We start from the raw sequence: 13,477 nt of genomic DNA, 5'->3' as shown, positions 1-13,477 counted from the left end.
CCTTACCTGGAGGCTCACCACTACAGTACCCTCCTCATCTTCACACGGTGTCTCCCCGTGGTCTGTGTCCAAATTTCTCCTTTGTTATTTTTTTTAATTTATTTATTATTATTATTATTTTTGTACTTTGGTGGGGAAGTAATTAGGTTCATTTGTTTTTAGAGGAGGTACTGGGGATTGAACCCGAGACCTTGTGCATGCTATAAACATGGGCTGTACCACCTGAGCTATATAGTCCCCCCTTAATTTCTCCTTTGAATAAGGACACCAGCATCATTGGATTAGGGGCCCACCCTACTGCAGTGTGACCTCATTTCAACTAATTGTGTCTGCAGGAATCCTATTTCCAAATAAGGTCATATTCTGTGACACTGGGGGTTAGAGCTTTAACATGAATTTTGGGGACACAGTTCAACCTGTAAGACTCCCCAACCCCCTGCTTGTATTGGTGACCAGGAGCTGTCATGAGGCCAAACATGCTGGGCAGTTTGGCCTGGCCACCGAGGCCAGTGGACACAGCTCACATGTCTGTGACACCCTCTCCCCAGCAGCCCCCACCCACGTTGGTGCAGCCAGGCCCCCATAAATGGCATTATAGGGACGTCTGTCTAGCTCCCCAGGGACCAGAGGCCAACCTGCTTGTCGTGGCTGTGCATGAAGTGTGAGCAGTCACTGCTGCGTCTGGAAGGGCCTCCCTGAGTGGAAAGGGGCCCTTGGTCTCCGCCCAGAGCATCGGGGCAGGCCCTGGGCTCCTGGCTTCTGCCGAGAGCCAGCGCCTCACTCCTGTTCTGTCCTCAGGAGCGCTCCACCACCACTTGCTGCGTGTCTGGCCCACGAGGCAGTTTCCCAGCTGCTGCAGACGGACCTTTCTGAGTTAAGGAAACTGCCGGAGCAGGAGGATGAAGACGAGGAGGAGGAGAAGGCCCCTGTGACCCGTGAGTTCTCCCTCTTGGGGCCCCGGGCTTAGTGGGCACGGGGTCCAGGCCACAGGGGAGCATCGGGTCTCACCTGGCCCCCTTTTCCATCCCGTTTTGCTGGTGGATGGGCAGTCGTGGGCAGCACCAGGTACGTGCTCACAACAGAGTGGCAGAGTCCAGTTGCAGGGAAGGGCCTCCCTGTCGTGGAGTTGGGTGGTGGGAGCCGCACCGGCTCCCGGAGTTTCAGAACAGCCTGGAGACAAGCAGCTTGGTCCGGGTTCATGAGGGAGAAACCCGCTTGCACACCTGCTCTTCTGCCTCAGAGGCTGACATGTGGGTGGTGACAGGGGAGCTGTTCCAAGTCGAGACCCATCAGGCAGAGACTCAGGGACCCTGAGAGCTTGGGGGGTCGCCATGGAGGCCTGTGTCCTGCTGCCGGCCGGCAGCCAGAGGAGCCCAGGGGGAGCAAGCCTCACATAAGTCAGGGCCCTCGTCTCGCAGGCCTTTCTCACTTTCCTCATAGTCTGTTCCAACAGTATTTTACCCAAATGTCGGTTCGCATTGGACCAGAACCACAGGGAGCGAGGTGTGGGCCTGGCCTGGAGCAGGGGCTCACCCCTCCCCATGCTGGAGAAGATACAGCAGGGCACTCAGGATACAGGGGGGTCCTGGTCAGGGATGGGGGTCCCGGAGACGAGGGAGCAGGGCTGGGAGGCAACGGAAGCCTCAGCAGATTTCCCTTCCTTTGCCATTTCCTATCCAGCTGTGTTACTTTGTTATTTTTTTTATTGACATAACTGATCTGTAACATTGTTTGACCCAAGCGTACAGTGTGTCCGTTTGATCCCTTTTACATATGGTTACCCAGCACCTCCACCACCTCCCATGATTATTATCCATGTGGCCTTAGTGGCATTAGTGTCACATGGAGGGCAGAGGGAGGAAGTGGGGGGCACACGTGGCCTCCACGGCTGGGGTAGGTGCCGGCCTTCCGCCCTCTTCCCTGGCTGCCGGCCCGCCTCCATCCCAGCACAGCCTCGCAGGCCTGCCCCGGTGTCCAGCCGCAGGGCAACAGACAGCCTTTGTCCTCTGCAAAGCCTGTCACAAAAGCCAGCCCCGCCCGGCCCCGCCTGCGTCTACCGGGAAGTAGCGCCACCTGCTGGCGGGAAGGAGCTGTGCGCTGCTGACACCCCAGAGTCGGTGCCCCACTCCGAGGGCCAGGGAAGGGGGGTGGATCTCAGCCACCACCCTCCAAGCAGGCCTGGGCTGGCCGCCCTCCTCAGCTCACCCTGTCATGGGAGTGGAATGCAGTCACCGCTGCCTTTCGAAGCCATTCTTGCAAACTGGCACCATGTGGGTGTTACAAGAATCCCAGCCCGAGGGCAGAGGTGTGACTGAGAGCTTTCTGGCCTGCCCCAGGGATTGGTTCCCAGGAAGACAGGCTCTCCCATGGGCAAGTGGTCCTCCGTGGTTCGTTGTCCTCATCCGTAACTGCCCTTTGCTGGAGCCCAGGGTCCAGTTTACACATGTTGACTGATGTGGTAGCAGGACCTGAGGCAGAGGGTGCACGGTGCCTCTGCCTCCCTGGCTGTTTCATGCCTGACACAGGCATGGAGCCTGGGTCCAGGGGAGAAAAGAGGGGCAATGGCGTGCAGACCAGCTGGACAGGGCTGTCCGACTTGGTGGCTAGGGAGCCACTGGGCCAGGGTACATGGACCTGTCTTGGAGACTTGAGCCTTCGCTGTACCCACAGCCCCCAGGTCAACCCTGCAGGTCCCCTGTTCTCCCAGACACCTGAATGGCCCCCACGTCCTGGTTGTGGTGGCAGCGGCCAATTCGAGACCCTCTGCCTTGCTGCATGGGCTCCCTCGGACGTGTCTCCCCACCTCTCAAGTGCACAGACCCCCCCGAGCCTCCCCAGCCTCTGCTTGCCCACTTCTGCAGCCGCCACCCCTGTTCCACTTCCCGCTGTCCTCTGAGCGCCCCTGCTTTCAGCTCCCCGCCCTGGAGCCCTTCCCCCTGACCACTCACACCTGGGCCAGCAGGGTCCCCGTGCCCGGCGTTTGAGGCTCTGAGGCACGGCCCCAGGGTCCCTTTGGACCTGTTACTTGTCAGTCTTTTGTTTTTAGAAGCCAGGTATGGGTAGGATTTGGGGTTTTCTTTTAAAATTCATATTATGGGGGGTAAGCATTCCCTGTTGTTACATAACAGATTGTCCCCATATTGAGCCACTTGAAACAATAAACATTTGTTATCCCACAGCTTCTGTGGGCCTGGAATTTGGGAGCAGCTGAGCTGGTGGTTCTGGCCCTGGGTCTCTTGTGAGGTTGTGGTCAGACAAAGGCCAGGGAGTTGGGGATTGGGTCACTCGGCCTCGGGGTCCCGCTCAGCAGATGGCCTCGCTGGTGCTTGGGTGTCCTCTAGCCATGGCTGCTGGCCTCCCTGAGGACCAGCAATTCAGGAGGGAGGGGCAGAGAGAGAGAAGCAGAGACAGATAGAGACACAGAGAGAGACAGACAGAGAGAGAAATGGAGACAGAAAATGAGAAACGGAGAGGGAGAGAGAATCAGGGTGAGAGACAGAGGTGGGAAAGACAGGGAAATGACAAGAGAGACAAAGACAGACAGGGTGAGAGAGAGGGAGAGAGAAATGGGAGAGACAGACAGGGGAGGAGAAAGAGGGAGGGGCAGAGCCCTCGGGGTGGAAGCCCCAGGGCCTCCTCGGACTGCTCAGGCCACTTCTGTTTTAGTCTTTTCAGGAAAAGCAAGTCACTGAGTCCCAGCCTTAAGGGGAGGGCTCCCACTTTGGAAGTGAGAAGTGTTAAAGCACGTATGGGTGTATTTTAACACCAGCATCTGGGGCCAGCATGTGAGAGCACACCCGGCCCAGCCCTGCAGACGCCTCTGCTGACCGTGTGGGGTGGCCTTTCCTGCCTCTTCTCTGGGCCCTAGGGGTCAGGGCTTTTTCACGTTCTCATGATGAAACCCTGTGTGGAATTTCCCCTACTCCTTTTTTTGAGTTTTTTTCTTAATATCAACTTTTTTTACACCATGACATAAGCATTTCATATGCTTGCAAAGTATTTCTGCTTCACCCTTTGACTTTTTAAAATTAAACGTTATTCTCAGGTAATCGTAGCCTCATGTGCAGTTGTGAGAAGTGACAGTGAGGGACCCTCTGGTCTTTATCCAGTTCCTCCAGTGGTAACATCTCACAAAACTGGAGTAAAACATCAAAGACGACCAGGATCTTGATATGTTTTCATTCCATAAGGATGGTCATGTTACTTTTACGGCCTCCCTAAGCCCCTTCCCTGCCCTGACTCCTGACAGCCGCCCATCTCTGCTTCTACAGTCTGGTCCTTTCAAAGGTGCACATAAATGGAATTATGTTGTGTGTGACTCTCGGGATTGGCTTTTTTCACTCGGCCTGGCTCCCTGGAGTTTCACCCAGGGTCTGTGTGTCAGTAGCTCCTTCCGGCCTTCCTTCCCCTGCACGCTGTTCAGGGAGTTTGTCGTTCGCCCCTTGAAGGACACCTGGGCCGGTTCCAGCTTTCAGCTGTTGTGGACACCCTGCTGGGACCCCTGGGGCAGGTCTCTGCAGTCTTCCTTTCTCTGGGATGTGAGTCCCAGGGTGCAGTTGCTGGGCCGGAGGGCAGTCACAGGTTTAGATGTGAAGTTCATTTGTAATAGCAGCTTAATTCTTTGTCAGGAAAGTAGACCATAATTTACTCTGTCATTGGATATATGTCATTTCTAATTGAGGCACAATTATAAACGATTCTGTACTCATCCTTAGATTATTTTGCATTCCCAGCTCTTTGCTCTGGGGGGCTCCTGGCGCGTGTTGCCAAACCGGACACTTCTTGGGCCACTGACCCAGGCTGTGCACGCAGTGCCTTAGGCTGCTGTGCTCGCAGGGGCCAGCAGTGAGGGGCTGGTGGGGCCTGTGCCCGCGGGGCGGGATCTGGGAGCTGCCGGGAGATGTAGGGACCGCAGGAGGGGGACCAGCGGAACCAGCACTTCCCTGATGGTCCTGTCCCACCCCGCAGTGCTGGACGCCGCTGGCCTGGCACGGAGCCTCTTCACCTGGCTCTGGGAGGCATGCAGCCGGTGGCAGAAGCAGGTGCCCATGGCGGCCCGGGCTCCACAGCGGCAGTGGCTGGTCTCCGTCCACGCCATCCGCAATGCCCGCCGCAGGATGGAGGACCGGCATGTGTGCCTGCCCGCCTTCAACCTGCTCTTCGGCCTGTCTGTGAGTGCCCACCACCCGGCCCAGGGTGGGGCCTTACACCCCAGTCGGGACAGCCTGGAGGCTTGCTCGGGTTGGGGATCCTGGTGCCCAGTGGGGTTGTTGGCCAGAGCCCAGGCGGGAGGGGTGTGCACAGCTGCTGTGGTGCTATTGGCTCTGGAACAGCCTCCCGGAGGTCTGGGAGGCCCAGTTCATCCTCCCAGCGCTTCTGGGCCTGGGCAGCCACCGGCCACCCAGCTCTCCCAGCTGAGGGGCTGAGGAACGTCTGTTGGGGGGGCTCAGGCACCATGTTCACCCTGACTCTTGCTTCTGAGCCTGCTCTTCCCCGGCAATGGTGGCCACCTGGTCCCTCACCTCATCCCACACTCCCAGTAATGGGCCCATCGGAAATGGAGGCTCCCAAGGGGTGTTCCCCACTGAGCCTCCAGGGCGGCCTGTCTGAGGGTGGAGGCTGTGCTGTTAGGCCAGATCCTGCCCCGGTCAGCGCCTGGCTCCACCCCAGACGAGATCCTCTGGCCAGGTCACTGCCTCAGTCAGTCTCGAGGCTGGCAGGGCCATGACCCCCACCATGCTCCCCACAAGGACCCCGTGGACCACGCCTACTTCGCCGTGTTTGACGGTCACGGAGGGGTGGACGCCGCAAGGTACGCATCTGTGCACGTGCAGGCCAACGCCGCCCGCCACCCGGAGCTGCCCAGCAACCCCGCAGGGGCCCTGCGAGCAGCCTTCGGTCGCACCGACGAGATGTTCCTCCGGAAAGCCAAGCGAGAGGTGAGACCAGCCGACGGGCCTCCCGCAGTTGGAGGGCCAGGGGGCCAGGCCGGGCAGAGGGAGAGAACCTGTAGTGGCCGGTGGTGGCGGAAGGCCTGCGCTAAACCCTGAGGGCGGGCACCTCCCTTCACTCCTGTTGTGCAGGGTGCTTGTTCTTTTTTTGAATAGAAGCAGCACGAGGCTGCCCCTGCTCCAGCAGAAGGTGTGTGGGCCTCATGGGAAAGGGCTGCCTGTTTAAAATTGTCCTGATCAGCCACGATGAGATGACAGATGCAGAGACATCTCCTTTGAAAGGTGTCATTATTTGTGGTTTCCAGTGGGAGACTCAGGGCCACACAGGAAGCACTAGGGTCGGCAGGAGGCAGAGAGGAGAGCGTGGCCCAAGCCTTCACTGTGGCCTCCGCGAGGAGGCCTGGGCAGGGCAGGCGGGCTCCTCACAGCAAGCTTAGGGTCTGGTCGTGTGACTAGGCCTGGTGGGCTCTGGGCTACAGGGATGGTCCCCAGCCATCCAGGCCAGGGGAGATGCTGCCCAGGGGAGAGGAAGTGGCTGAGGACATGGGCTTTGACTGGCTGGCTCTTGCAAGAAAGGCACACCCCTCAGGGAGACACTTGCTGTCTAGGAATTGGCCATGGGTGGGAAACTCTCTTCAGTATTCAAAAGGCCCCCAGCTTGTCTCAGCATCATAAAATACAGCAAACCCATCACAGGACCAGTGCAGGCAGACCTTGGCGATCTTGCGGGCTTGCTTGCAGACCACTGCAAGAAAGTGAATAGCGCCATAAAGCAACTCACATGAGTTTTTTCATTTCCCGGTGCGTGTAAAAGCTGTTTAGTGTACGGTCATGCGTTAAACATGCAACAGTGTTACATCTAAAACGACACACGTACATTTAAAAATACCTTATTGCTAAAAAATGCTAGTGTCAGCCAAGCCTTCAGCGAATTGTGATTTTTTGCAGTGGTCACATCAAAGATCCCTGACCCCAGGTCACCATGACAGATAATGAGGAAGGGCAGGGCATACTGTCATCAGACGCCCTGAGCACAGACTCAGCAGAATCAACAAGGCTGAGCTTTGCATCTGAACAGAAAACCTTCCAGCATCTAGGACTGTGAGGCGGGAGCCCAGTCCTCCTGGCCACTGTCACCCAGAAGCCCAGGGCTGCCTCTCAGAGTCGAGAAAGGACTCTCTAAAGCAGATGTTTGGAGCAGGTTACGATTACTTAAAGACACCTTTTCTGAGGTATAATTGACATGTAACAAACAGACTGCGAATCTACAATGTACGGTCTAGGTGTTGGACAGGTTGTTCCAGTGTACCCCTTAGCACAGTAACAGATGTATTCATCACCCCGGAGGTTCCTTCTGTCCTCTGTCATCCTCCTCCCACCCCCCCACCCCCCAGACACCCACTTGTCTGCTTTCTGACACCGCAGACGGCAGGGTCTGCGTTTGCTGATTTGATGTAAAAGCCCTGCCTGGTCCCGGTGAGCATTGCTGAGGCCCTGCATGCATCAGTCCCTTCCTGTGCCCCTTGGATTGTCATCTGGCCAGCATGGGGCCTGGGCCTTTGGTGGGTACTGCCATCCTCACCTGTTTGCACCCTCTGCCTGCAGCAGCTGCAGAGCGGCACCACGGGAGTGTGCGCACTGATCACCGGGAAGACCCTGCATGTGGCCTGGCTTGGGGACTCCCAGGTGGTCCTGGTGCAGCAGGGGCAGGTGGTGAAACTGATGGAGCCGCACAGGCCAGAGCGGCAGGTAAGGCCCCCCACCCTGCCCCTCGACCCCATTGTGCTGGCAGAGAGCAGGCAGGTGCTCAGGGCTCAGGTGGACTAGGATACAGTGGATCCCTGGACCATCTTCCCAGGGAGCTCCTGGCGCTCCTCCAGAGGGAGGGCTCCCCGCCTGATTCTAATGGCCAGGGTCCCCTAAAGGTGGGGGCACTAACAGCCAGGAGCCCCAAGTGAGCCCAGAGCTGTATGCAGGGGAGAGCAGGGCCCTCTGCCTGGCAGGGGGCCCAGTAAGTGGGGTTAACGTGCAAGGTCCTGTCCTGAGAGCTGCAGGACAGGGGCAGGGTGCGGGAGATGCGGCGACGGAAATGCATGGGAGGAGCCAGATCCCCGGGCAGATGTAAGCCCAGTGGGCAGGGCTAGAGTCCAGGAGAGGGCAGGCTAAGCCAGGACCGCCACCCAGAGACTCCCGTCCGCCCAGAGACTCCCGTCCGCTGCTCTGCTGCTCTCGTGGCAGGAGGCACTTTGTCAGGAAGCCTGGGAGCTCCTGGAATGATCAGACCACCAGAGGGCGATCTGAGGCCTGGTTCACAAGAGACCTGGCCCTGGATTGCCGGCCAGCTGTGGGGAGGACCTGCCCAGCTAGGCAGGAGGGATAGAAAGAGTCCAGGCTTTGGGGCCAGGGAGTCTGAGAGGCCTTGGACAACTAAGAGGCAGGCGATGCCTTTAATCTGGGGGCCAGGGAGCTTGAGGTGGGATGTTCGCAGTGAGTGCGAGGCCTGGAGGGGCTGGTGGGACGTGGGCCTCGGGGCCACTGCTCCCGAAGCTGCCGGGTGTGCAAGGGGAGAGTGGGCGAGTCCCCTCGGAAGTGACGGGAAGCAGTGGAGCACAGCATGGCCGGGAGCCCTGGATGAACGGCCACCTGCCTGGGCAGTGCACAGGTGAGCGAGGCCCCTCGGGCGCAGGCGGGCGGGAGGGAGGCTGGGGGCAGCGAGAGGAGACAGCCAGGCAGGGGCCTTGCTGCACAGAGCTGCACTCCAGGTCTGCCTGCTGCTGGGAACCCACCAGCCGCCAGCTCTGGGCTTGGCCTTGGAGAAACTGGTTCAGGCAGGTAGGAAGGATAAGGTGGGAGGGTAGCTGCGTGAATGGGTGTCCAAGGAGACAGGAGGCAAAGGTGGGGGTGCCCTGAGCCCCAGGATGCCCCAGTCCCAGACCAGGCAGGTGCCAGGTGGGAGCCACAGCAGAGATGCTGTGTTATGACCCTTCAGACAAACTTCTCCAGGGGAATTTATAGGACCAAAGAGATCTTTAGGACTTGGGGCTGGGTGGGCCTCTGCCTTGTCCTCTTAGACCTGGCACTGTAGCCCTTTGTGGAGCCAGACAGCGCCCAGGTGGGGTTGAGGCGGACAAGGACCCAGGGGCAGGGGTTGGGGACAGGTTCCACCCAGCCAGCCCAGTGGCCGCACGCTTGGTGCCGTAATGGAGGGGCAGCATCCCCGCGTGAACAGTGAGGCAGCCAGGGACCCACGTCTGACCCCAAGGCTCTCTCTCCTGCTGCTGCTATGAGCATCTCCCCTCCCCACAAATACCGCTTAGGAAGGCCGTCCGTCTACGCTGGTACCACCACCTATTCCTGCATCACGGGCTGTTGAGGTTATTCACAATTCCTCACTGTCTCACTAATGCCTCCCCTGAGCGTTGCCCAAAGCCGCACTGCCTCGGACACCAGCCAGTCTCCCCTCAGGCGGCAGCGCACTCCCGGCCCACCCAGCCCGCCCTGGCTGTCTCTGCAGGACGAGAAGGACCGCATCGAGGCGCTGGGTGGCTTCGTGTCCCACATGGACTGCTGGAGGGTCAACGGGACCCTGGCCGTCTCCAGAGCCATCGGTGAGTCTGGAGAGTGCAGGTGCAGACACCGTGGGAGCTTTCATCCCGCAGGACACCTGGAGGATGAGGTGTACTCGTGGGAAGGGGTCCTCAGAAAGACCTAGTAGGGGACCCTTGGCTGGCTACTTTATGTGCTAAAGGTGATTTTTTTATAGCCCACAAATCAGGCTTATCCTCCCCTGCTTCTCTTTCATGCTGATGATTCTTTTTTTTTTTTTTTTTTCTATCTTAATAAAAAAGGTAAGGAAAGCAGTGCCTGCTCCCCCATCCTGTCTTCTCAGCATCATGTCTGGACACCCGGTCACAGCCGGGGACTCAGACCTCCTTCTAGGTGCTGAGAAATCATTCCCTTCCTGCCGCCCCTGCGGTGTGGCCCCAGTCCCTCCCAGCCTCCTGAAAAAGCAGTTTGCTGCTTCTTGATAAATGTGGTGCCTTCCTTAGAGATGGACACCAGGGTGGGGGAGGCAGAGAGGGGCCAGGCTCCTTCCCAGGAGAGGGGACCAGCAGGAAACTCTCAGGTGAGATGTGAAGAGGAGGCAGCAGAGGGCCAGGTGGGGCATGAGCCTCTGAGGAGGCTGTGCCGTGTTCTTTTCTGCGAGGGGGAGATAAGGAGCCAGCATCCACACCCTCTCAGGAGGGGAGCTGCAGGGGCTGGAGAGGGCCAGGGCCACAGCCGGGACAGTGTCCTGGGCCTGTCACCCCCTTTGAAGTGAGACAGCTGTCATGGGAAGCTGACCCCTCACCTTGCTGGGTTCTAACTCTGCCCTTGGGGACACAAGAGGCCATGTTACCCTGCTTTGTTCCTTTGTAGTCCCCGGCACCCTACAAGACAGCGTTTTCGCCCTGTGTCCTTGCCCCATGGGCCAGGCATTGGAGGCTGGGTGGTGGCAAGGAGGCCCAGACCTGGGGACAGGGGTCAGGGGAGCAACAGGGGTGCAGCCTCACGACCCTCTCCCACGCCCAGGGGACATCTTCCAGAAGCCCTACGTGTCTGGGGAGGCGGATGTGGCCTCACGAGAGCTGGTAGGCACAGAGGACTACTTGCTGCTGGCCTGCGACGGCTTCTTCGACGTGGTCCCCCACCAGGATGTGGCTGGCCTTGTGCAGGGCCACCTGCTCAGGCAGCAGGGCAGCGCGGAGCACGTGGCCGAGGAGCTGGTGGCTGAGGCCCGGGAGCGGGGCTCCCATGACAACATCACAGTCATGGTGGTCTTCCTCCGGGACCCGCAAGTCCTGCTTGAGGGCGGGGCCCAGGGAGTGGGCCTCTCAGAGCCAGAGACCAGCTCTCCACCAAGAAGCTAGGAGGTCCAGGCCCCCCGCCCCCTGTTGCCCTCCCCCTCAGATGCCTTAGGACCCGACAGAATTTGGGCAGCGGATGCCACCCACACAGCGCTTGCCCCACTCACCTCCCTCCATGCTTGCATCTGCCCATCCTGGTGGCGTCCCAGGGGATGGTGGGATCTCCAGAGGAAGCCCAAGGAGGAGACCTCACCGAGGGGAAGGGCCGGGAAGTGGACAGGTTCTGTGCCCCATTGGGCCAGGGTGGAACCATGGGCTGCGGGGGGCGGCCGCAGCCAGACCAGAGACAGCGGGCATGCACGAGGGATAGCAGAACGCTGTGTGGGGGACTCTCGGGCAGAACTGGGAGCCACAGACATTTTCAAGTGCCCTGGGCGCCAGCAAAGATTTCCCATCCGCCCCTCACTGCCCGTGCCTGAGAGGGCTTGTGGGGACAGATGTGCCTGGCAGGTCCCGGTGCTTGGTGGGTCCTGGCCGAGCTGAATGGTTTCCCAAAGTGGGGAGGGTAGCCTCGTGGGGAACAGGGGGGTGCCGGGGTCCGATGTGCGGTGCCCACCTGACAGTGACCTCCCCGGTTCCCTCTTAACCCCTCATGGGAGGGGATGCTTGACAAAGACACGTGGGTCTTGTTTGCCGTCTTTTTCTCCAGGGAAAAGGACGTCAGAAGCAGTATTTCAGGTTCTGTCCTTGTTTATTGGTGCCAAGAGGACCCACCGTGTCACATAACTTAAACAGAGCTCAGCATTTATCTTATTCTTTAGAAAAACTAAGTATTATTTTTTGTTTTTTTGAGAAACTTCTTTTGCAGTATTACTGAATTTTTTTCCTAAATCAGGATTGAAATAACACTTTTCCAGGTGGTATTAATAAGCCATTCAAGTGCCTTAAACAGCTTTTGGTGAGGCTGTAACTGCCGGACCCATGACGGAGTCCCATAGCATGTTTCACTTTTTACAAAAGCTGGATTTATTTTGTCATAGTGGCATGATTTTGGCCAGAGTTCTGCCCAGAAGAGTTCTTTCTACCTTTGTGCTGTGCCAGTGAGAGCGAGGGCTAAGCTGAGTGGCTAGGGAGTCAGGGACTGTGGCCCTGCTGCTCACATCTGTGATTGGACCCCAGGCGGAGGGACTGAGCTCTGTTGAGTGGGCGAGTCCTTACTGCTATTTGGAATGTTCCAGAAGGTCTTGTGTGTTGGTAGCTAAATTGGTTTCCTCCAGAAACATGCTTAAGGGGCCATGCGAGGCTGAGGCAGCCTGTGGGGCTCGGGCAGTATTTCCAGGCAGTGGGAATGATGCTGGGAGTCTGTCCCACCCAGGCTGCAGCCCCTCCTGGGTTCCTGTGGCCAGTGGCCTCCTCTGCCCGCAGCCCACCTGCATGCGACAACCTCACGGCCCAGTGGACCTTGGGAAGGTGGAGCTCAGTGGCCAGGTGATCGGGTGTTTCTCCGTTTAACCTGAAGGCCCGGCTCTCTGGGGCCCAGAGGTCCCCTCGTCGGCCCCTCCCAGCACAGGGACCCAGGGAGCCCAGTTCACCCGCCGCGAGGGGCTGGCCTCAAGCGTGCACCTAGGCCCAGAGCCAGTCTTCCCTCTGGACTGGGCATGCTCAGCCTCCACCAGTCCTGGCCCTGGTCTGGAAACCTCGGTCCCCTTCTCAAGTCCCAGCTGCATCACTAGGTCATGTCTTTGTACCTCCCTGGGCCTCAGGGTCCCCTCTGTAGGGCGCAGGGCTGCACAGAGTCTGTGCAGCAACGGCTGGCATTCTGGAGGAGCAGGGCCACTGGATGAGCCGGGCGACCTGGGGTGATGTTGCCAGTGCTGAGGGCACCCTCGCCAGCGGGGAGGGGTGATTAAGTATTATTAGTGTCTATTAACATTAAGTGAGCTGGAAAAGAATCACTGGTGCCAACGCCTGCCCCGTACAGAATATGAGAGCCCAAGCAAGCTTCACAGGTGGGGCTGATCCCAGCCAGCAGGGCAGGGGAGGCTGGGAGAGGGCAGGGCGCCCACCTTCAGGGTCAGGCTCCCAACCCACTGAAATCCCAGGGGCAGTCACAGCCTCCCTGGCTTGGCCCAGCCCATCCTCAGCATCCAGGACTAGGAGCTGGGCATTTAGTGGGGAGAGTGACGGGGGGCAGGCCCCATGGGAGAAGCACAGACTGTCTGGGGTCCTGAGTCAGCTTTGAGCCACCCCTGCCCTCCCTGGGGCCAGCACATGGCCCGTCCTCGCCCTTTCCCCTGCGACTGGAGCTCCAGTGTGGACGTGGGTGTCCTGGCCACCTCAGCAGTATTCCCGGGGTGGTGGGGACAGCTCCACTGCTCCCGGGCCCAGCCCCCACCCAAACCACAGGGAAACCAGGGAGCTGTCAGGTTTGATCCTGGCTACAGCCCAGAGCAGGGCAGCCATGGGGGCCTGCACTCTGCCAAGGCTCCAAGGCTTTGCCAGATGCGGCTGTGGCCCTGCCAAGAGTTCTGTGCAGTCTCAGTGGGCTTCCTGAAAGTGGTGTTCTGTGCGGGGTCGGGGGGTTCTTGTTCCTAGATGGGGTGGCTGTTTCCCCACTCGACAAGTCCCAGGGGTTGCTGTGCTCAAGTGTCAATAAACCACGAGCTCTGAACCCTGTCA

The 13,477-nt window shown here is 59.0% G+C and overlaps 1 protein-coding gene across 3 annotated transcripts in view; it reads left to right on the top strand.

Annotated features, from left to right (window-relative positions):
• PPM1F (protein phosphatase, Mg2+/Mn2+ dependent 1F) overlaps window positions 1–13,477 on the top strand; it is a 19,234-nt gene extending 5,757 nt beyond the window's left edge. Inside the window, exons 3-9 of one of the 3 annotated variants that reach the window (XM_064481008.1) lie at window positions 799–935; window positions 4,969–5,171; window positions 5,835–5,939; window positions 7,557–7,700; window positions 9,269–9,325; window positions 9,466–9,559; window positions 10,524–13,477. In XM_064481008.1, the coding sequence (XP_064337078.1) occupies window positions 799–935; window positions 4,969–5,171; window positions 5,835–5,939; window positions 7,557–7,700; window positions 9,269–9,325; window positions 9,466–9,559; window positions 10,524–10,861 (1,078 nt within the window). In that variant the 3' untranslated portion in view covers window positions 10,862–13,477. Of the gene's footprint in view, window positions 1–798; window positions 936–4,968; window positions 5,172–5,750; window positions 5,940–7,556; window positions 7,701–9,268; window positions 9,326–9,465; window positions 9,560–10,523 lie in introns of all 3 variants that reach the window. The other 2 variants (XM_064481007.1, XM_031443157.2) reach the window with 2 other exon arrangements.

Source organism: Camelus dromedarius, chromosome 31 (assembly GCF_036321535.1).
Source record: "Camelus dromedarius isolate mCamDro1 chromosome 31, mCamDro1.pat, whole genome shotgun sequence".
In the NCBI taxonomy this organism is placed as follows: Eukaryota; Metazoa; Chordata; class Mammalia; order Artiodactyla; family Camelidae; genus Camelus; species Camelus dromedarius.
The sequence above is the reverse complement of the archived record's forward strand: the minus strand, read 5'-3'. Positions and strand labels throughout refer to the sequence as shown.